The 22844-nt window shown below is 33.0% G+C and overlaps 2 protein-coding genes across 2 annotated transcripts in view; one reads left to right on the top strand and one right to left on the bottom strand.

The window, feature by feature from the left end:
• LOC135121403 (histone deacetylase 7) overlaps positions 1–22844 on the top strand; it is a 53702-nt gene that overhangs the window by 23213 nt on the left and 7645 nt on the right. Inside the window, exons 2-3 of the mRNA XM_064045727.1 lie at positions 1034–1098; positions 19124–19721. Coding sequence (XP_063901797.1) covers positions 1034–1098; positions 19124–19721 — 663 coding nt within the window. The remainder of the gene's footprint in view (positions 1–1033; positions 1099–19123; positions 19722–22844) is intronic.
• Positions 15634–22844, bottom strand: part of Dys (Dystrophin) — an 80070-nt gene continuing 72859 nt past the window's right edge. The window contains exon 7 of the mRNA XM_064045717.1: positions 15634–15668. Coding sequence (XP_063901787.1) covers positions 15649–15668 — 20 coding nt within the window. The 3' untranslated portion in view covers positions 15634–15648. The remainder of the gene's footprint in view (positions 15669–22844) is intronic.

The following is a 22844-nucleotide window of genomic DNA, read 5'->3' on the forward strand; positions in this document are numbered from 1 at the left end:
CTGTATATGGAGACGATAGGGGAGGTGGGTTAATAATGCCTCCATGCGTTTGTAGAGACTTAATACCTCCATGGTATTGCAAAGTGAGTTTTATTGTTTATTAAGACTTCAATAATAGCCTGTTGGTTTTCTCTAGAACATATTGTGATGAAGAAGACTGATAGGGGCTGGTTACTTAACTTTTGAAAATTTACTACAGCAGCTAGTATTTTAAAGTAGCTAGACGGAAGGCGAGTCATGTCAAAGATGAAAGAGGCTCGAACTATTACATGTAAATATCTCATACATGTCATATCTCTAACTGCCATTTGCCAATTTGTTCAGGTTGGACTTGCAAAAATAATTTTCGAGTGCCGTATTTCGAATAAGTTTTTAAATTGCCACCACTCTAGGAATTATAAACTTTTCTTGAATCATCAAGTTTTCAGGAAGACTGTTATTACAAAAGGAACTTGAAAGACCTCTATGTATCTTACAATTAGTTGCTACAAGTTCTTTCAAGGTATTTAGTTCAAATTTTAGTGCGCAGTGTGTTCTGGGTAAGAAAATTGTCAACATAGCAAATTTAATGTGTAAATGTATCAAAAATTCGAAGCTTTTTCTATTATTGTGTGCGTCAAAAAGTCTATATGTCGTTAATTGAGCGTACATTGAAAATGCGACATATAAGAATTTTACTAATTTTGAATAAGAGCCAATGTTATGATGCGGATTGATTTTATACTGACGAATGCCGAATTAATTTGACAGTGATAAACTGATGACTGAGCTATTCAACGAGTCGCAGTCGAATTCAAAATATGTAAAACTTACAGAACACTTGTTATTATGTAATTGAATAGAGCACTAATTTGCATTTTAAATTTACTCTATTGATTTTTATTGGTGATTCAAAAATGAATAGAATATTTGGTATTAGTTATAAATTGAAAATGGCATTAAAAACAATTGCATATTTATAATTTGAAAATTGTTCTAGTTATGTCTCCACTAACTTTATATAATTATTAATTAAGTCTTTAATTGCTTCTAGGTCAGAAGGAATGGATACAGGGTCTGATTCAACAACTAACAACGATTTTCCTCTGCGAAAAACAGGTGCGTTAGAAATATATATATATATCTGTTTTCTTTACTATAAGATGTAGCTATGTGCATATACAAAAAGGGTGTTGCATGCTTTAGTTGTAAGATTTACTTATTTATTTACTTTTTTTATTGAAAGTCATACATTATACACAGCACAACACACACAGAATTTACATGCGCAAAATTAGAAAAATTATTTAACTCGAAAAGCTAGATAACACAATGAAACGCTTTAGTTTGCAGTTTCCACCTCCTTTGTCCCATCAGGGGGTCGATTCTCGAACTCGTTCGCAAAGATGCGAGTACGAATAGATGCGCATGCCAAGATGCTATTCGAAACGAAAATCCGTCTTCTTGAACGAGATTCAATGCGAATAGCAACTCGATGCGCATACGAAGGCCTCTGTTCGAGTGAGGATATGGCAACAGCGGCAAAATACAGATGATATTTAAATGCGATGGTTGGCAGAACTCACGCGGGATGAGTTTGAATCCAAGAAGGACTATTTTAATTTGTTACCTTCAAATTTATTACCAGCAAAACACGCATTAGCAGGATTGGCTCGATTTAAATTATTGCTTTTAATAATAATGAAACAACTTTCAGAGTTTAAATAATATATTTGTAGTCACTGCTACACGTGTTTCGGTACACAGTACCGTCTTCAGGCAGGGACGTGTAGCAGTGACTACAAATATATTATTTAAACTCTGAAAGTTGTTTCATTATTATTAAAATTAATATGGAGTTTAAACACGTATCAGCCTCATCAATACAAACATTAAATTAAATTATTGCTTTAAAGTATTATTGTTTTTTTTTAAGTTTTCTTTACAGTTTGCGAATATGTAGTGCATATTACGGCCCTTTTAATGCAAATTTATATCAAAATAAGTTGAACTTTAACTAAAATACAATATTTCCAACAAAAAGGAACGATAATTCTTTTAAATTGTATTTTAAAGATTATAGGAGTGAATATCATATTAATAACACTATCAATTCCTTTTTTGCAATGTAAATTACAATAAATTCTCTTTATTGTTCAAAACTAAGAAGTACGGCTCAAGGATGACATTAAGTCGGATACTTACTATTTTAATCAGGATTTTAATCCCAAATAATTGACAGGCTAAAAAAACATAAAAAATCGTGATTAAAAAAAATGTTGATTTTATGATTTTATGCAACCCTACGTATTTAATCCAAATTCTTGTGATTTTTTTACAATGATGCAGATACAAACTTAATAATGTTTATTTTTGAGTGGGACCACCGCAGCCAGCATATATTTGCATATTAATACCTTTATTGCTGCGTGTACTCTCCTAGTTTATAGAAAATTCTTAGCGTTTGGTTACCCGATATTTATTCAGGTATATTTATGCATATCATTACAACCGTTTTGTACAGCAAATGATCTTTCAGAATTCATTTTAGTTTTTATTTTTTAAACAACTGCACGTATATTTGAAATGTTCGCAGTGGCTACCCAGAGTCACCTAAAAATTATGGTTACAATCATACTAAGAACGTGTTAATGTATTGTTAGAAATTACCCAAAATATCGCAATAGTCCGTTGTTTCTTCATACATATGTAGCTATTATGTGTACTACACAGAAATCGGCTGTTTCAATTTAATTTTTTTAAATTTGCATCACAAATGTCAAAATTGTAAATGAAATTAAAAAATTCCTACAATCAAATTGATACATTACAATTTGTGTATTTTTGGAATGGTAACCCTTTCTATTAATGTATGTTAACAGATACAGCATATTACAGATATTATATTGACGTTACAATAGAACGACCAAAACCAAACAGAGTTTTAGGTTAGCTTTCACCACTCGCAAACCAAAATGCGATCGCATCTACCCACTCGTAACTTGACGTTCGTATACGCTCGAACATTTGCGTATACCAACGTGTGCGCGCGCTTCGAGAATACCGAATCTTCAAAACCGTTCGGAAGTTGGCCACTTGCGTATGCGGAACTTATTCGAACGAGTTCGAGAATCGACCCCCAGTACAGTATATTTCAGTGTGTTGTCCAGTGGCGGCTCGTGAGATTTTGGTAGGTTGGGCAAGTTGGTCAAGCACTTGGTACCTAACCAAAAGTAACAAAAGTAAATATGTTTTCTATGACGACGTTCTTACAGCCTAAAATTTCCCTGATTTAAAGAATCTCTTAATACATTGTGATTACGGAGTGCTTGTTCTTGGGTTGCTAAATAAATGATCATATTAGCCAGCCTCGGTATCATTTCTCTATTTTCTTTAACCAGCTCATTATACAGGGTGTCTCAGAAATAAGTACATTAATTTTAATCAGTTATAGAGCTCATTGAACTCAACAACTTTTTTTAGTAGAGTTTTGTCAAGAACTTTTTAATTATCAAGTTAAAAATTGTTAAAGTTATACCCCAATTAAGGTTACCCGCCCATGGATCCTCAGTCACCCATGGACACTAATAATTATTATAATTAATAATTTATGGTCAAAAACAGTTACTAGGATACGTATTTTCCTAATCTTGGTCAATGTGACAAACATTTAGAGAGAAACTGAAAATCCTGCTCCCTAATGGCGTACGAAATTTCAACGGCCCAAATGTGGGTGTTGAACACCTTCCCTCGTGTAACCGACCTCATCAGTTGATGGTATAAGAGATACAAAATTTGCTTGTTCGTTTATTTTCTATTAACCCACTCACAAAAGTTTTGCCTACGTGGTAAGTCTGTTAGTTTCAATGACTGAACTTTCTGGTCCTGAAAGGGGTACATTTGTTCTCGGAGTATCGTCCAAATACTACTCTCCGATACATCACACTAGACAGTGATACGTGCTAGTGCCCGGTCGAGCTTCGACACTCTTCAAAACAGCCTCTTCAATATTAGCAATTCTATTACTACGTAACTTACCTTGATCCTGAGGTGCAGGTTTAAAAGATCCGTACTCTCGAAAATGCTGCAACGTTCTTAAAACTGCGCACATTTGGCAGTCGACGATTTGGGAGGTTTTCTGAAAAAATTCGTTGGGCGCAAGTGCCGTTTCCCCGAACTTCACAGTACATTAAAACGATATCGGTGCATTCCAGATTTGAAAACAAAGCCATTTCAACATATTTCGTCTATAAATTAGAAATCTGTGCCAAACAAACTTTAAAGAGACAACGTTTAATAAAAACATTGACATAAAAATTGTCAGTGTCAAAACGGTTGCTACGGTACCTTCTTCATTGTTGTAGTGTTGCTATTATTTAAGTTATTATTTAAGGTGAACACAGACGGCTCGTGAAGATATGGGTGGGAAAATTCGAAATTCGACTTGGAGTTTTCGAAAAAATGCTAGATAAAAAAGTTGTTCCGTTTCACGAGTTCTGTTACTGGTTAAAATTAATGTACTTATTTCTGAGACACCCTGTATTTTAAAACACTTTGAACATGGGCTGAGTTTATTGAACTTCGATTAGTATTTTTCCCAAACAATTTAAATTTTAAAAACGCAAGAGTATGTTGTTCTGAGTCCATGTTTTTTCAATGATTCGGAAATGTGTTTTAAGTCGTCGTGGCCACCAGTCCAAGGACTTTGCTACGTCTCAGAAAATGAAAGACAACTTCAGCAGTAAAGTTTTTTTCACTTTCCGCTTCCCGTGAGCTTACTTATCATACCAATTACTTATTATTAAACTCTCTCTTACCTCTGCTGCCTTTATTCTTTATTATTAAATTTTTATCATAATTTATTTATACAGGGTTAGTCACGAGAGAATTACTTCTGAAAATTATTTTTACGCAACCCAAAATACGAATACCATGTACCATTTGATACTAACTGAATTTAAAATGAAATGCTTAATCCATGATTGCTTTGAGTTTGGCAATCTCATTTTGACAATTGTGGAAAATGAGGTTACGCGAGTGTCCATGGTGGTACCTTAGCCAGTCGGAAATCTCCTCCGGCGCCGCTAATAAATTTGTCAGTGTGCCTCTTGATCTTTTACAACCGATTAATCACGAGATAATTATTTCTAAAAATTCCTTTTACGGCATTTTATTCAAAGGTTACAACACAAACTCAAACAAGTAAGTAAATAATGTAGCTACTAATCTCTTGAAAATGTTGGGCATTTTGGGGGGATGCTACGGCTTTTTTGTAAATGGATGGCCGAAGAAGTCCAGAGGTTGCATATTTGCACTTCGAAGAGGCTCTAGGTGACGTAGAGATGGCGAATTAACACATGCACATTAGCGGCGAACAACATTGGTAGAGCACTTACGGCTTCAGTATAGCCCAGATTGATCTAACTGTATGTCGTCGATCCAATGGGGCTCTAGAGGCGAGTCAACGATGAAAAAAAATGTTAAAAATTAATTAACGTCAAAGTGACACTGCCAAAGTCAAAGCAATCATGGATTGGGCATTTCATTTTAAATTTAGATAACATCAAGTGGTACAGGGTATTAGTATTTTGGGTTGCGTGAAAATAATTTTCAGAAGTAATTCTCTCGTGACTAACCCTGTATATTTAGTCTGCTAAATTTAGTCTCCAGTAAGAAATTTACGATATCGTCATTATTGATGATCACCCCCCGAATGATTGTATTTAGACTAATACCTGCAAGTATACCTAACGTTGAAGGCGATGACAGGATTATACCTACTATTATAACTTGTCAAATTGTTATCATTTGCCATGACTTTAAGGTTATGATTATTGCGCACTAAGCACTTATTGACTAATTGAGTAATTCCAAAACAATTAAGTTAACTCACCACAACCCCTCAGATCCTAAGGATACTAAACAATTTACAACTTTTTAACGGTTCACGATGTGACGCGAGAGCACGAGACGACTACGAAACTATCCGATTGGGCTAGCCCAGCCCGTACCGTCAACCTGTCAACCTTACAACGCTGGCTGTGTGCATTACCGAATACGATGTTACGATATTCGAGATAGTAGATAAAACAAGAATCCGACATAAAATGATTTTTCTTTTCAGCTAAGATGCGGATAAATTTTTCACTTTGACAACTAACCGTAATGAAAATAGTCTTATTAGTTAGTCCAAAACAGTCTTGGTGTTTTGTCCGTATCATTTACACCAAATAAAACAAATTGAATTTATTAAAAAAAATATATTACTGATTACTTGAAAGAAATTATGTACCTATAATTTTCAATGCCATTTTTCAATTCTCATTATAGCAATAATTATACTTCTCAGCGAAGCTCCAATCCAAGATGTAATGTATGTGTACGCGTATGCTTTAGATTTGAGTCATGTGCTAGGCCGAGCTTGGTGACTCCTAGTGCGTCCCCACTCCACGCCCGCCAGTGCAACAGGACCTGCGACAATGTCGTGTTCTCTGTTTTTCAGACTAATCTGAGTACGGAACGCACGTGCTGATTAAGTCAGCCGTCTCGGGCTAGCCCTTAGATCACTTGTATCCGAAAATAAGGAGTATAATGAGCATGTTGAACGTTACAAAGCTTAAAGAACATAATAGCAAGGATTTGTTGTGGGCTTTATTTTTTATAAAATTTGAGAACTTTATATTTTACTAATTTTAAAACCTCTAAAAAATTAGGTTGGGCATTGCCCATCTTGCCCACCCCGACCAGCCGCCATTGGGTTGTCTAGTAATCGAGAGTATTTTACCTTATATTCTTAAAATCTAACATTTGTAAGGTACAAAACGTCGGTAGTGACTTAATGGTTATATTACCGCCTGCATTCTACAGATTTTCATTGTATTCTCTAGGTTTTCGAATTAGTAATTCTTTAGCGGGATAAACTAAACGTAGGTTTTCTGTAAGAAAGGGGTGTAATCCAGCGTCTGGCGGGGCTCTTGTCCGGGAAGTAGTTGTTTCCAAGCACTAGTTTCATTCAATTAATCAGTGCGCGATATTTGCGACACAAAATCTACCCCATTGAGTCACTACCGGCATCTTCTGTGTCACTAGTCGATTTAATTTGTTTTTTGTTGAAACAGTTTTTCATTGTCAAAAGTCAAAATAAACTTGGGCAAATTCATAAATTTCTGGTTTACTAAATTCTGTGGTTGGTATATTTTTGTCACCATTTTTGTTCTTAAATTTTTTTTAATGTTATTTTAAAAAACTGGTCGAAGGTTATTTTGACAGAACTTCATTCGCCCCTGAATTACAATTGAACATCCCGCTTTTTCGAAAAATCATAAAATTTGACTACGAATTTTGTTTTTTTTTATATGAGAATCCTTAGAAGATACAATAAAGATAAGGTCGCAGACAAAACTTCACGACAAAGAAACGTCATTTGATGACGCCATCTAAAAAGATTCTAAATTAAAATGATTTAAATTTTACACAGTAGTATACTCCTATACTTGTACGAATCCGCATTGAACTTTTTTTCCTACATTATCTATGTTGATGACATCATCACAAATTTTTGTTATGGAATGAAATTTTTGTTATTGAAACACACGCATAGCATGCTCTTTTGAGGAGATAAAAACTATCAGGTTTTATTTCCTTGTAACGTAGATGCTTGTCATCGAAACGCGTGAATTTTTTCGAAGTGAATACATAAATCAGCCGAAATTATGCATGTAATGAGACACTGAGAAAACATATTTTCTCGTTAGTTATTTGTTTGAAATATATTACATTTTGTTCCCGTTTGTGCGGACTGCGCCTTTTGCAGGGTGACTTAAAAAATTATTGAATAAGTCATTTATTTAATTGATTAAATTAGAATCGGCTCACTCCATTTTTCCGAAAATTTGGGAATACTGTACTGTTCTTATTAGTATTATACTGCACCTATCCGATACGTGCCCTTGTAAAAATTTTGTTGAACTTGTTTGAAACATACCCATAGCACGCTTGTTCACTTTATTTTAACATTGCATACATACCTTCATTTGAACTTATAGGGGTTCTCATAAAAATAAAGAAAATTTATTAATACATTTTGTTGTGAGTCAGCAGATGACTAAAGCAATTTTGGTGCCAAATTAAAAATTTTTCAAATTATTGAGAAATTTAAGCCTTGCAGCGTGTGGATAGCCGATAATATTTCCAAGATTTAAATTAGTAACTGTTTTTTATTTTTGATAATTTGTTGCTATTAAACAAAGAAATAAATATCACAAATTACTGTATAGATGACTCATAATAATTATTCGAAAGTACGCACTTCTGGGTTTAAGTTATTTGTTTTTATTTAGTGATGCCATTAGTGTTTTTCACTTCCCGAGCGTAAGCTAAGGCAGTATTGTAATCGAGTCCATCGGGCGACTGACTACTTTCATATTTTTTCGATGTTTCATGATCCCTAGAGTATGAAAAAATAGATCTCTCGTTTCCGTTTGTCTGTCTGCTGCCTACCGTCTCCCCTCTGCCGTTTGTCGTCTGTCCACGTCTGTGTCGATTCGTACATTCGTACGTGTACCACGCTACCACGTTCTGAACTGACATGTTCCCGCAGTCGTTACAGCCCTTAACAGAACGTGTTACAACGTCATTCGTCATTCTAAATTACGTAGGTACTCTAAAATATACATTTTAAATTGTCGAAATTCAGTATTTGAACGTAAAAAATTGCAAAATCGAAGACGCCTTTGTTATTTTAATGACAGAGTTATTATTATTGAACACATAAAAATTCAAAACTTTAAAAGTGGGGAATGAAGAAAAACGTTGAAATTCCATCGAAAATCTTGCTAGAGCACGGAACACAGACACGAAATTGATTCCCAAGAAAGCTAAATGCAGGTATGGAAGAGAATTAGAATTGTTCCTTCAATGGGAAAAAGTTTAAAAAGCGGGCCCTTAAAAAAAGGCAAGTTGTTAAAATATTTCTTAACAGCCCAGGTATTTTACCAGGGTGTTGTTGACAGCATAACGATTTTCAATTTTTGAACGATATTGACTTCACAACAGCATAGTATGATGAAAAAAAAATTACATGCAAACTCTTGATTAAAACACAATTTTGACAATATTTAATAATACGTTTCAGACGATGAAAGTTTCATCAAATATTTATATGCCAACAAGTAAAACAGTAATGTAATACGTGTTTAAAATCGATAAACACGCACTCAATTGGTGGAAAAGATTTTTATTTCTTTCATTTGATGTTAGTGGGAAAAGTAGCTCGAATTTAATTTTTAATAATGTGTTTTTTGTATTGGATGCTAATTTTAGTATGATTTATATTAAACTACGCTCCATTCAAAATTAAAAGATTCAAGATTTTCGCTGGGAACACATTTTTCGAACTGTGGAAAAAGTGAATTTAACTAACCGGTCATAGTGGAAGTAGATTATTTTACAATATATATTAAAAGAATGGTAAACAACTTAATCAAAACACGTTAGGAAAATAAATATCCAGTAATTATTTAAATGCCAAGAAAATGTAACATGTTGTGTTTGTTGAATTTTGATATGAAAAATGATAATACCCCCGTTTCGTTGAAAAAATTTGTTTACATGTAACTTATGTGCATATTTTTAATAACATAATATTGAAGTTCGTAAACAATTATTGGAATCATTATTACAGCACGGTGATATTCTATTTTAGTCCATGTTTTGATAGATGCTAGTAACATTTTGACGCTCTCTCTGTGTATTGATTGAACACAAATTTGCTGCTCAAGGCCAGGGAAAAGCTCAAACTTATTTATACCTGTGTTCGCATACTACGCGGTTGTAAACAGTACTTTTCACCCTTGTACACAAGGGTACAGCACTAATAGCATTTTTAATAACTAAAAAATAAAAATATAACTTAAAATGTGTAGATGTTATCAATTTATTTTTTTTACGCTAATTAATACGTTGATTTTATATTTGAGTTTTATCGAGAGTGATTATAATTAAAACATTTGTTATTACAAAAATAACATTCTGTTATATGAATTGTCTCGGGATAATTCTTGCATAAGAATAATTTATTATAACAAAATACAGCAGTAAGTACAGTATAAATAAATATATATTCGTGAAAACGAAGAAACTATAGTTTTTGTAGAACATATTTAAAATATATATAATAATGTTCGGTTACAAATGAATGATTTATGAAATCTAGAAAACTGCAAATGGAAGACTTCCGTGTATGAAGTTATTATATAAAATTTGTGATACCTACGAGGCCCGTCCCACTTCAGTTGGCTCACCGGCCAAAATTTCAGTTTTTATAAATTGGCGTAAAAAATATTACATGGAAATTAAGCTCTTTGAATGTTTTACTTATAATTTTTGATATTTACACATTCGACGTTCATTTAAAACGAAATATTTTATTTCTTATTCAGTATTTTTGGCATAAAACTAAACTTACGTTTATCGATGAATATTTTGTAATTCAACTAAGCACAAATGATTGGCAAGAACGTGGTATTTATCAAGGTAGTTGTTCAGCATTATGTCCAAATAATTGTTACGGAGGACTCGTATTATTAATTGCGTAGAAATAATCCGTTTTGTTAACTGCGAGTAGGGTGACCATCCGTCCGGATTTTTCCGGACGTGTCCGTAATTTTAAATCCCGACCAAGTATTATTATTATTTCGTATTTTTATTTTACACCAAAAACTATACATTGAGATTCTGCGTCGGCGCACCGATTAATTTTAAACACAGGGAATGTACAGAGTTTCATTCCTATTTAATGAAAAATGAAAAATTACCCAAAAAAAATTGCAGTTCGGAAGAGTATAAAAAACAACACTCTGTATATTGTAGATTGTATTTAAGTAAGACTATAAAATCATGTCTAGTCCGATGTAGTGATGTTATTTAGATATCTAGAATTATTTATTTTATTTTTCTATTGAAGATTTTTTTTTTAGTTGTGTGTACTTTCAAGTATTTTATTAACAAGACGATAATGTATCTTATACTCATGTCTACAGTGATCACCGTTCTGAATTAGAATCTGTTTATCAACGATTTCTAAAGTGCGATTATATAATTGTGGGTGATTTTAATCTTCCCTTTCTTACTTGGAACAGGGATAGTTACTAATCATTTGGTTGATTCTTCTAAGGATTGCTATTACGTTTTAATTTCTACTTATTCTTTTTTGAATTTGGATGAGGTTAATACTATCCCTAATAATCGTAACGTTTCCTAGATCTTATATTTTCAAATATTACTGATTTACAAGTTAAAAATGTCGCCGTTGATTCAATCTTTGGTAACAATCTCCATCACATTTAGTATTCGTGGTCTCTTCCTAATTTTTATGTTTCCGTTCTGACTTCTGAAACTGAAATATTTGACTTTGCTAATGGAGATTATCATATAATTCATATACTTAATGATTATCTGGCTTCTGTGGATTGGTAAAGTTGTTGGGTTTGTCTGGATTGGATGATAAACTTTCAGTTTTTGATGGTATTCTCTTCGATGCCATCAATAGACTTATTCCAATAAAAACTGTTAAATATAATTGTTCATCATATCCTAGATGGTTCAATACAGAATTAAAAAAATCCGATTCGTAAGAAAAAGTAGCTCATTCAGTTTTTCGTAAATCGGGCACGATTGAGGATTACCTTTATTTTAAATCGTTGAGGGATCACTGCAAAAAAGTTAATAAAAATCTCTATAAGTCAAATTTGACAACAGTTAACAATACTTAGTCGAGTAACCCTCAATACTTTTGGAAATTTATTAAGGATAAAAATAAATGCGATGATGTTCCAGAGGAAATAGCTTTTAATCAAGAACGTGCAGTTTCAGTTTTTTGCTTCTGTATATGAAAAAATCAATAGGAATTTCAACTTTAATTTTGTAATGGATATGGAAGTAGATGATAATGGTTTAAAGGCAGGTGTCTAATGCTGAGGTGTTTAAGCACATTTCCCAAATAAAATCCTCCTATAATTATGGTCCAGATGTGGTTCCAAGCATTTTTTTAAAAAACTGTCTTCACAATTTCTCTCCCATTGCTTTTGTTATTTCAATGGCCTCTAAATGAATGTAAATTTCCTAAAGTTTGGAAAAACAGTTATATTATCCGTATGTGTAGAACTGTTGGTGAACGGAATATAACTGACAATTATAGAGGAGTGTGTAATCAATCTGTTATTGCAAAGATTTTTGATTTCATAGCGTCTAAACAATTGCAGCGTATGTCGTCCTGCATAATTTCTGAAAAACAACATGGTTTCGTTGAAATAGATCATCTCTGTCGAACTGAGTAGAATACTCTTCCTTTCTTAATAAAGGTTTTGCCGATAAACTTGATACTGTACTCGTATATAACGATTTCTTTAAGGCTTTCGATAAAGTAAATCATAAGTTGCTACTTTTTAAGTTATCCAAACACGGTTTTAAAAACAACACTGTAAAGTGGTTAGCCTCATTCTTAAGTGCTAGACAGCAACAAGTGAGAATTTGGAATCACTTATCTATTTCCTTTTTTGTAATATCGGGCATTTATAGGGTGTCCCACAAGGTTCACATTGTGATCCCATTTTGTTCGTTTATTTATTGTTGATGCTTTCACAATTCAATTTTTTTATTATATGCTGACGGTTTGAAACTATTTAAATCTGTTCAGCCCATGAGTGACGCAATGGAATTGCAAGTTGACCTTAAGAGATAATATGCATGATCCTTTAGCAATTTGCTATCTTTAAATCTTAAAAAGTGTTATGTGATCTTTTTCCTCAACACTAAATCATTGATAACAATATAAATAAATCAAGGATTTAGGCGTTATTTTTGATTCCTCCCTTATATTCAAGCAACATTATTATCAATTAGAATGTTAGGCTTCATATAGCGTCATTGTTGTGATCTTTAGAGGCTAGGCGTTGTTTGTTAAATATTTGAATTTTCTATGGTCTCATAATTGGTTACATTGACAATTCTGTGCTATTAATTAAGTTAACATTCTTAATTCCTGCGGACAATAGTCGTATTACGCGTAGTTCAGTGATATTCAGAATTTCTGTGTCTATAGTACCAACAGAATTAAGAATCATCATATCTTAAGAATAATGGACACAGCAAATCATTTGCGTAAATACAACGCTTTCGTATTAGTCAACAGTGGTAAACACGAGTTCAAAAGTAAATTGAAGCGATTATTTCGAGACATAATTTTTAGTTTAGGATTCTAACTTGTTTTTTCATTTAATTTAATTTTTTTTTATGAATACATATTTTTTTTATCTGTTCTCATTTCTATTGCTATTTTTTCTTATCGTTAAGGCTTAGATGAATTGATCGAGTAGTTTAAGTTTGTATCTTGGTTGGCCATTCTTGACAAAAAAGCAGGTTGAATTAGGCTAAAGAATATCAAAATAGGACTGTTAAACAGTAGAGCTGTATATAGTGGAGTCTCGGTTTGAGGTTTCTCTGGGCAATAGCAGAGATCGTTTGAAAGAAAAAGTTAAATTTATAATATCTGTTACGGTGTGGTGATCGATGTCTGCAACAAGTATAAGAAAACTACATTTTTGGAGGGCACAGTTAATACAGGAAAATATTTAAACATCGTAGGCAGAAAAAAACTTACAGTGATGCTTCAGAATTTGCAACAAAAATTATTATTTTCCACCAAGAAGGTGCATCCTGCCATACGTCTAAAAAAGCTTCATGATGGTTTACAGAAAGCAACATCCCTGTATAAAAATGGGTTTTCAGCAGTCCTGATTTGTCTCCCGGAATAAAATGACAAAAACACTTCATGCAAACCCAGCAAGAATAATACCAACACTAAAAGAAAAACTACCAAGAATTTGGGACGAATTCGGAGCAGAAGGTCGCCAGAAAGCAGTAAACACGATGCCATATGGAATTAACGCTGTTATCAAAAATAAAAGAGGTGTCACACAATGGTAACTCTCAGATCAACGTGCTCCCAAAATTCTGTGTCATGCTATTTTTAATTAAATTCCTAAAATTCCTCAGGCTATTCAGTATTAGACGACCCGATATTATTAAATTATCTTTAATAAAACCAATAATGTACATCTATTTACTTATTCATTTAAATTATATCGTCCAAGGAATCAAAAGTAGAGTTTAACGTGTGGGCCAATTGAAGTGGGACGGTGCTCGTACTTCAGTTTTTACTTCCCGAGCGTAAGCTAAGGAAGCATTGTAATCGAGTCCACCGGACTGTCTACTTTCAGATTTTCTCGTTGTGACATGCGGAGCTAGCGAAATGCCCACTGTCCATGTTTCTCGGTAATGCATTGTTTTCACGCCTTGAAAATAGACGCCTCTGCCATTTTTTCTTCGTTTTTTTCTTCTTCTTAGTCAGGGAATGAATCAGAAAAAATGCATTAGCAGCCATTATAACGTCATCCATGTTTCACATCTGCGAGAATCCTGGAAATGCAGTGGGAACGTGGCGAACACAGCAAATGCCTCAAAAACAGCTACCATTTGCGCGGACCGTTTGTTCTATTTGTTCTGTGCGTTTGGTTCGTTCGGACCAAAATGTTCAGATCAGGACCCACCCTAAGCTACAGACTTAACGAATTCAATTCTACTTAAACAAGTAGACAAATGTCCTAATTGGTATCTTATTATTCTTTCCTCAAGATAATCTTGCTGCGATTCTATCTTTCGTAAGAATTTTGTTCTGATTTTTTGCTGTGGTCATTTTAAGATATATATGTTATTGTTTGATAATTAAGTAATATTTCCACCATTGTATTTAAGTCTGGATGACTCGGAACAAAAATTCTTATTGAATCGAGCGTAGACTACTATGTACGGTCCATATTGAAGGAGGAAACAAAACGTCTTCTCCCAATGTAATTTTCTACGAGGTAATCACAAAATTTCTGAACCAGAATAACGGTGGAAAAAAATTCTGCAAATTCTAGAGCAAAACAATCAGCTACTTCAGATGGTTTTCCAGTTTTTACTGAAGTCTAAATAATTGTTTCAAAAAATTGTCAGTTACAACATTTTGATAGTTGTATTCAAGGGAAACAACAAATTTCGAATTTTTCTATACCATGACTAACAAAGCTGAAACTTACCACCTATAACATTAGTGCTCTACCATATTGTGTTGATTGCAGTATGAATTGAATATTATGAATTCAGTTGACAACATAACTTGGTTGGAAAGTTATTTGAAATTTTTGCAACTTTTCTTGATATATATTTCTGACCGTTTTATTTGGCAGTAAACAAAACATTAACTGAGTATTTTTACAGCCATGAATTGTAAAAAAATTATAAAAGAAGTTTGTACAAAACTGGAAAGTCCTGTCGATATGTTATACATATGTAATCTGCACTACATAAAAATTCCAAATTTGATTTAAATGAAAACCACTATACCACTGACATTATTAATAAATAAAAATTGTTCTCCCCTATTTGTTAATAAACGTTTTTTTTTTCTAAAATTACGTGCACTGAGCTCCACTTTCTGGCAGCTCCTCCATTATTTTTTTTTTGCGTAATATAAATTTTAACGGTCACGATAAACATCTTCTTCCACAAAATCTCTTGCAAACGCATTACTCCGCACTTCCTTAAAAAGCAGTTTGGATGGTTTTTTGTTCAAATCGTCAATAGCCCTTCTGTAAAATGAATATTGTATAATACACAGTACGATAACGATTTAAGTGAGTAAATTGTCAGTAAACGTATTAAAAATTTTTTTGCGCTGCCATAGTTGTAATTGACATTTTACGTTGACACGTGGCGTATCGCAATGGCAATGAAAAAGGATCTATAGTGTTGCAAAATACAAACGAGGAATTTAAGCTTTGAAAAAATAAATTGATTATCACAAAGTAATTACTACTAATTGATAATCATGTATCTAAAGTTATTATAACAAAAAGTGGCTCGAAATTTAAAAAAAGTGCAATTTAAGTTGTAATCTTAAATAGGGGAATTTGTTGATCAAAATTTGGATTTGTAGTAATTTGACAGTTGACACTATTCGGTGGTTTGGTTTATGTTGTTGACAACTATTGTGTTATTATTGTTTGTTAGTAGTTCTTGTTAATTAATAAACCGTTTAAACTTGACGTTATTCGCAACCTGACGCTGAATCATAATCACAAGATTCTCTCTGATCTGGAGCCGTAACTGTTTCCACTGGTAATCATTTCAGACTTCTTGGGCTTGTGTCATTCTGCCGCTTTAAAAACGCTGTTAATTTATAAAATTTCGAATGATTTATGTTATGTTTGATGCCAAGAGTACTTTTCAGAACTGAATATATTGTCCACAGTGTGAATGTTTTCATAATTTCCGACTTAATTTGGAAATAAACCAAGAGCGTCGTTTCAGAAAATTCGCGTATTTTATTTTCTTCGCACCACTTGGTGAATTTTTGATATTCGGCTTCATATGGATTTGCGGATTTTGCAGGCAACAAATTTGCAGTTGCTTTATCTGCAATTTTCTGAATACTTGCACGAATTTCCATTTCAACTTTGAAATTCAAAATCTAGCCCGGACGAATTGGTATTTGACGTATTTGGTGATAAGTTCAATACCAACATAATTTCGGTTCAGTAATATTTATTCTTTTAGCGATTGAAAAATGTTATTTTTTCAAAAAGGCAGCGCAAAAAATATTGTATGATACTCGTGTGAAAACTCCATTGCATTACTCACTTACATACAGCGCTCGACTGCGTCTTGCGCCGTATTCCCGTTCGTAATGCAATGGACCGTTTTCAACACTTGTAACATAAATAACTATTAAAACCTCATAGCTCTATATATATCTTTTGCTGAAAGCTTGTAGCAATTGAGTCCATCGGACGACTTGGCACTTTCATGTTTTCTTGATGTTTGGTAGGGTATAGAAAAGTGATCTTCCGTTTCCGTCTCTCCGAAACTACTGGACCGATTGTTGTCAAATATTGTATGTATAGTAACATATTTGTGATCATGCTAATAGAATGTTAGGGTTTATTATAAGAAATACTGTCGGTTTTACCAATGTTGATTCTTTGCTTGTATTATATTATTCATTTATTCGTTCTAAACTGGAATATTCATCCGTCGTATGGGCTCAAGACTACAAAATTCATATATCTTCAATAGAGCGTATTCAAAGAAAATTTTGTAAACATTTGTTTTATGTTAAATTTGGCAAATATCCCGTAAGAACTTGTTCGAGCGTAATTCTTTTCAATGAATTTAATCTATACTCGTTGAAGGATAGAAGAACTGTGGCAAATATTATATTTTTACATAAGCTGATTCACGGGAAAATTTTTTCACAAACTCTGCTTGGTAATCTTAGGTTTCACATACCGCGCTTAAATTGTAGATATACTGGAACATTTGCAATAGATTGGTGTAGAACTAATCAACATTTCTATTCGCCGATATATAATATGTGCAGAAGTTACAATAACATTGCTCCACTTGCAGACATCTTTTTACAGAATATCAAACATTTCACTTATCTGTGTAAAAATGCAGTTCTTACGCCACTGTAGTTGACGTTCCCGCATGTTGAGTTATATCATTTTTTAGTGATTAGTGTTTAGTTATATAATTGTTTTGTATTGATTTTTTTTTTTTTTGTTATATGTATTTGTGTATACTTATCCGGAGTTATGTACAAGTATCCACATAGATCTTTGTCTGTTGGATAATAAATTACGATTATTATTATTATTATTATTATTATTATTAATAAATTACTGTTACCATTGTGCAGGGGTTTCACTAATTATCTGTCATAAAGTTTTATGTGGGTGTATCTGGAATGAAATTTGTATACAGGGTGAGTTAGCTAAAAGGGGACACCCTGTATAACTTTTTTATTTATTATTATTAGCTAAAAATAATTATATTAAATTTACAAATGGAGAATAACTTTTAACATTTGTTTAATTCTTTAACTTCACTATGTAATATTCGTAAATTATTACAATTTTTCTTAGAAAATAATTTTCTGACCAACGTTTTTCGCTAGTGTAACTTTGCGTAAAATTTGGTAGAATGTTGGATTGAATTGTTCAGAAAAGCGTAATGAATGAAATAATTTCAAGAGTTTCAAAAATTGACTTTTCATTACTTATGTAAAAAGGTATGTTGACATCAAAGCACAGAAAATGCTTTAAGGAAATATTATATTACAAAAGCAAATAAAACATACATATCTAAAGTAATAAATATTAAACTTTGCAGAGTATTTTTTGCCAATTTATAGTAAAATAAAAGTTCAGTTAAAATTGTGAAAATTTTGATGTAGTCCATGCTTTATTGTCACTTTGATATTTGAAGTTTAAAAGATTTGTCACGTCGCATCCAGTGTTAGCATGCCTACAAGGTGTTTCACATTTTGTGACAGAGGAATGATACTGACGTCCAAAATTTTCTGGCCGCGACTGTACGTGTCGATGAAAAAACATTGATGACGTCATCACAACATTTTCTAAGGGGGAAACTTACTTGAAACATACCGCCTTCATTATTTTTAATTTAACATTACATACCTTTATTTTAACTTGTAGAGGTTCTGTTAAAAAAGATAAAATTCGCTAAATCAAATTTTATAATTTTCCGAAAAGCTGTTCTGTCGAAATAACCTTTAACCAATTTTTTTTATTTGTGCACTTCCTTCTCCACATTTACATATAGATTCTTATCTCTATATGTATACTTAACTGTCTCATTATTTTTTATAGTTCCTTTGTCATTCTGTCTATTGTCTTTGTCATTTCTATTGAAACACCACCTGTTGATTTTGCTTAAAATTTAGCAATGTGTAACAGCTTTCATTTGATTGACAACGGCTTTTAGTTAGAAAATTCTCTGAATATGAAGTGGTGTTTCAATAGAAATGGTAAAGACTATAGATAGATCCCACTGTGACCTAAGTTTTTATACTAATTTTCTTTACACTTACACATTCTCATGTATGTCTCTTGTTATTTGTATTCATCTCCATTTAAAATCAGGTTTTTCATATTATCTAATATTGATGTTACCCGTCTCCAGCATTCTTAACTATGTCTTTCTAGTCCCTAGTGTTATTTATTTATTTGTTTATTTTTAGCATCCGAGCCTAATCTATTGAAAGTGAGGTTAAAACAGCGCGTGATGGAACGACGTTGTAGCCCCATGAGTAAAAGACACCTTCCCCCATCGCTCAAGAAGAAGCTTTTGAGTTCGTGCCTACCTCCTAGCGAGTCACCGCCTCAGGAGCCTCCCAAAGAACTGAGTCCCCCTTGTGAAACTGAAGAATATCAGCGTCACGCCCTTTTCAGTAGTCCCTCGATGCCCAATATATCTTTAGCCGCCCATCACGTTCTCTCCCCCGATCTCTCTGAGGCCGCCGTCCGAGCTGCATGTACAGCAAGGTTGGGAATGCCATTGACGGGACAGATGTTGCCAGGAACTTTACCGTTCTACCCTTCGTTGCCGGCGATCGAAAGCGAACACGAAGAAACCCCCCTAGACACTATTAGCGAATTACAGGAACCTCAGCAGTCCAGGGGGGTGATACGGCCGCTGGGTAGGACGCAATCTTCGCCTCTTCCTCTGGGCCACCCTCTCTTGGAGGGACCGCCGCCGCCGGTACCGCAACCGCCACAGCCGCCTCCCGAAGAACAAGAACAGAGGGATTTAGAACTCAGGGCTAACGAGTCGCGAAGGTAATTGTCTGTTTTGAAATGGTACGAGATGAATGTTCACAATTAATGGAGTTCAGATAGTTTATTATTAGATTATATTTTTTTTATTTCTAAAATTAAGACAATACTTTTTAATAAAACAGTTATTAAAAATTAAACTCTAAAAATGTTGAAACTCAAATGATCAAAATTATTCCAAAATTACTATCAACACAGAATATACAATAGGTTAAATGTAGCAAACAAAAGCAACAGTCGATAGTTGAGCTTTCTTTTTGATGTAGAATGTCTTGTAAAGAACCATAACAAAAACTTCATGAAATACTTCTAGTAAATCGACAAATCAGTCGTTACTCATTATATATTTAACCGCAAATGATTTTACTTCAAGAGATACTTCAAAAAAAGTTGGTTCGCACAAATTAAAGGTTATTCGTTCTTAGTTATTTTTAATTTGTGGACCCGTTTCGTTTATATACTATTTCAACTATTTTAAGTACCGAAGAAGTCGAAAAACGAAACCGGTTGACTAAATACAGAATAAAATTGTACAATTTAGACTAGAAAAACTACAATATCGATTCATTTAAAATTTAGCAGAATCTTTAAGATTGTAGTGGACATGGTAAGTCGCTAAATAGAATGCATCTACTAACCCCTTCCACAAGTTGATAACGTAATTACAATTTTTTTGTAAGTAAATCTTATTGTTGTGAACTTTAGTGTGATATGCTCCCTTATTTGTGGTTTAATAATCTAGCAATTTTTTTAATAACAACTTATACAGAGTGATTCAGAACACTACTGCATAATTTTAATGGTGAATAATATGACAAAAAAATAAGTAAATAATAATGGTCAATTCTTTAAAGTATGGCTACTAGATAATCTTAAAATTTCATGAATGATCAAAATTACTTTCCACTGTACTTAATTATTATTAGAAAAGAATTATATGGCAACACCTTGCACCTACCAAAAAAACGCAGAATACGGCAGCGCTGTGCTCAGATCAGTATGTGGGGCAAACCTAATAAACCCAAATTAAGAGGAACCCCTTTTAAAACATTATTAACAATGACTGGACCACTAGTACTCGCCGTATAACAAGAAAGACAGGAATACCCCAAGAAACTACTGTTTGGAGAGTTCGGAAGAGGGAAATGCATCAACCATTTCATGTGTAGTGAGTGGAGTCTGAAGTTATGCAACATAAATTAAGCTTTTGTCACTGTACTATCGGGCATGCATTAGAGCTAATGGAGAACATTTTGAACATCTACAATAATAGTTGCGCTCTGTTACTTCCTGTTGATTAGTAAATCTGATCATTTCTAAGCACTAGTCCTGAAATTAAAATTTAAAGCTGACACCAACTGAAACATTGTGACAATAAGGAGCACGCCTTTTTTTTTTTTTCCTCTCAATAATTAGTACTCACGGCATTTCCAAGGCAACTCAGCTGCAACAATCAAGGAAACTATGTATTCTTTAAGGCAATGGAGTATTTTTCTGGCTAGTACAATTAATGATAGTGGAAAGTAGTTTTGATAATGTAGCAAATTTAAAACTTCTGCACCTTCTCTATTTTTGAGAAAGGGGCATAGTTTTACTACGACTTTTTACTTATTTTTGCCATATAATTCGCCATTAGAATTAGATAGTCTCAGAATCGATTTTTTCTTTGAAACTATAACAAGATGCTAACATTAATTTAATGATTACAGAACGACGATCAAAATTTATTTATTTATAGCTCCCTAGAAAGGTAATAACGTCGTCGAAACATGTATTAAATAATAAATGTTAAAAAACGTGACTCAGAATGCCAAATTGTTTGCGCTTTAGTAATAGACGAGAGTTTTCTTTAATTATTTATACAGGATGTTTACAAAAATTAAAGAATGAATGATTTTTTTTGATTTGGTTAATAATCGTTTATATAATTTTCACAAAATTCTGGGAACACAGTATTTTTTTAATTCCTGAGCGTAAGCTAAAGAAGAAAGAAGTATTGTAATAAGGTCCATCCCACGTTACTCACGTTTTCTCGACATTTCATGACCCTAGACTATAAAATAATAGAAACTGCCGAGTCCGGTTGTTTGTCGTCTGTATCAATTTTTATTAGACAGATAAATATAGGTATTTTAGGAACAGCGTGTAAAACGTTAACCACAAGTTGTCTAATTATCCACCAGTCACCAACAATGTGATGACGTCACATCAAAATTGTGCATAATAAATGTTACTTCCATTTTATAAAATAACGCGTGTACTCCTATGCATGTAGTTTATGAATCCGTCTTGATTTTATACTGTGGACATTTAAATTTTTAGAAAAAAATAAAAAATTGAAACTATAATATCATTTACAATTAACTTTGAACCTGCAAAACCGAATACTCTGAAATGTTGCAAACATTTTAAGTAAATCGTTAATCAGAATTTATCGATTTTCTGCTTCATATTATTTTAAGAGAGCATACCAACGTGTTCAAAAGATCTCACAATATGAAACCTTTATATCGAAAATTGTGCGAGATGACTTTCTTCTTCTATCGTCCTACGGAAATACAACATGTGTGTGAATTTTATCAAAACTACACTACTAGACAAAAAAAATCCGGATTTTTTATGATTACCTGCAATTGATCGAACTTTTGTAAAAAATGTTCCAAAAAAGCAAAACATTGTGTATCCATTAGCAGAGAACATAACTCTATTCTAAATCATGTGGAAACAAAACAAAAGTAAAACAAGTTATAACACTAAAGATTAACGTAGAGTCACAAATATTCAAGTATCCGATTTTTTTTTGTCTGGCAGTGTAGTTATATAATCGCAAACAAAATTTAGCGACAAAGTGCATTTACACTTGATTTGTCAAAATTTTTAAACTTTAGCGACTAGATTTAAGTGTCAAAATAGAATCACCTAAGGGATAGGTATAATGTAGATTTGACCATTCAGTAAACGTATATCAACATAAATTTTTACCGCATTGAATTGGCTAAACCCCAACTGTATACAGCGTGTTATTGAAAGGTACGTACAAAATAAAATCCGCAATTGGTCCCGAAGTATGAGTGCTAAAAGCAGGTAAAAGTGTTCTCCTTTTAGAGATAAATATTATTAAAATTT

This window comes from Zophobas morio, unplaced genomic scaffold, assembly GCF_036711695.1.
Source record: "Zophobas morio isolate AGI-343-1 ecotype UQ-CSIRO unplaced genomic scaffold, CSIRO_AGI_Zmor_V1 ptg000005l, whole genome shotgun sequence".
NCBI classification, from domain to species: Eukaryota; Metazoa; Arthropoda; class Insecta; order Coleoptera; family Tenebrionidae; genus Zophobas; species Zophobas morio.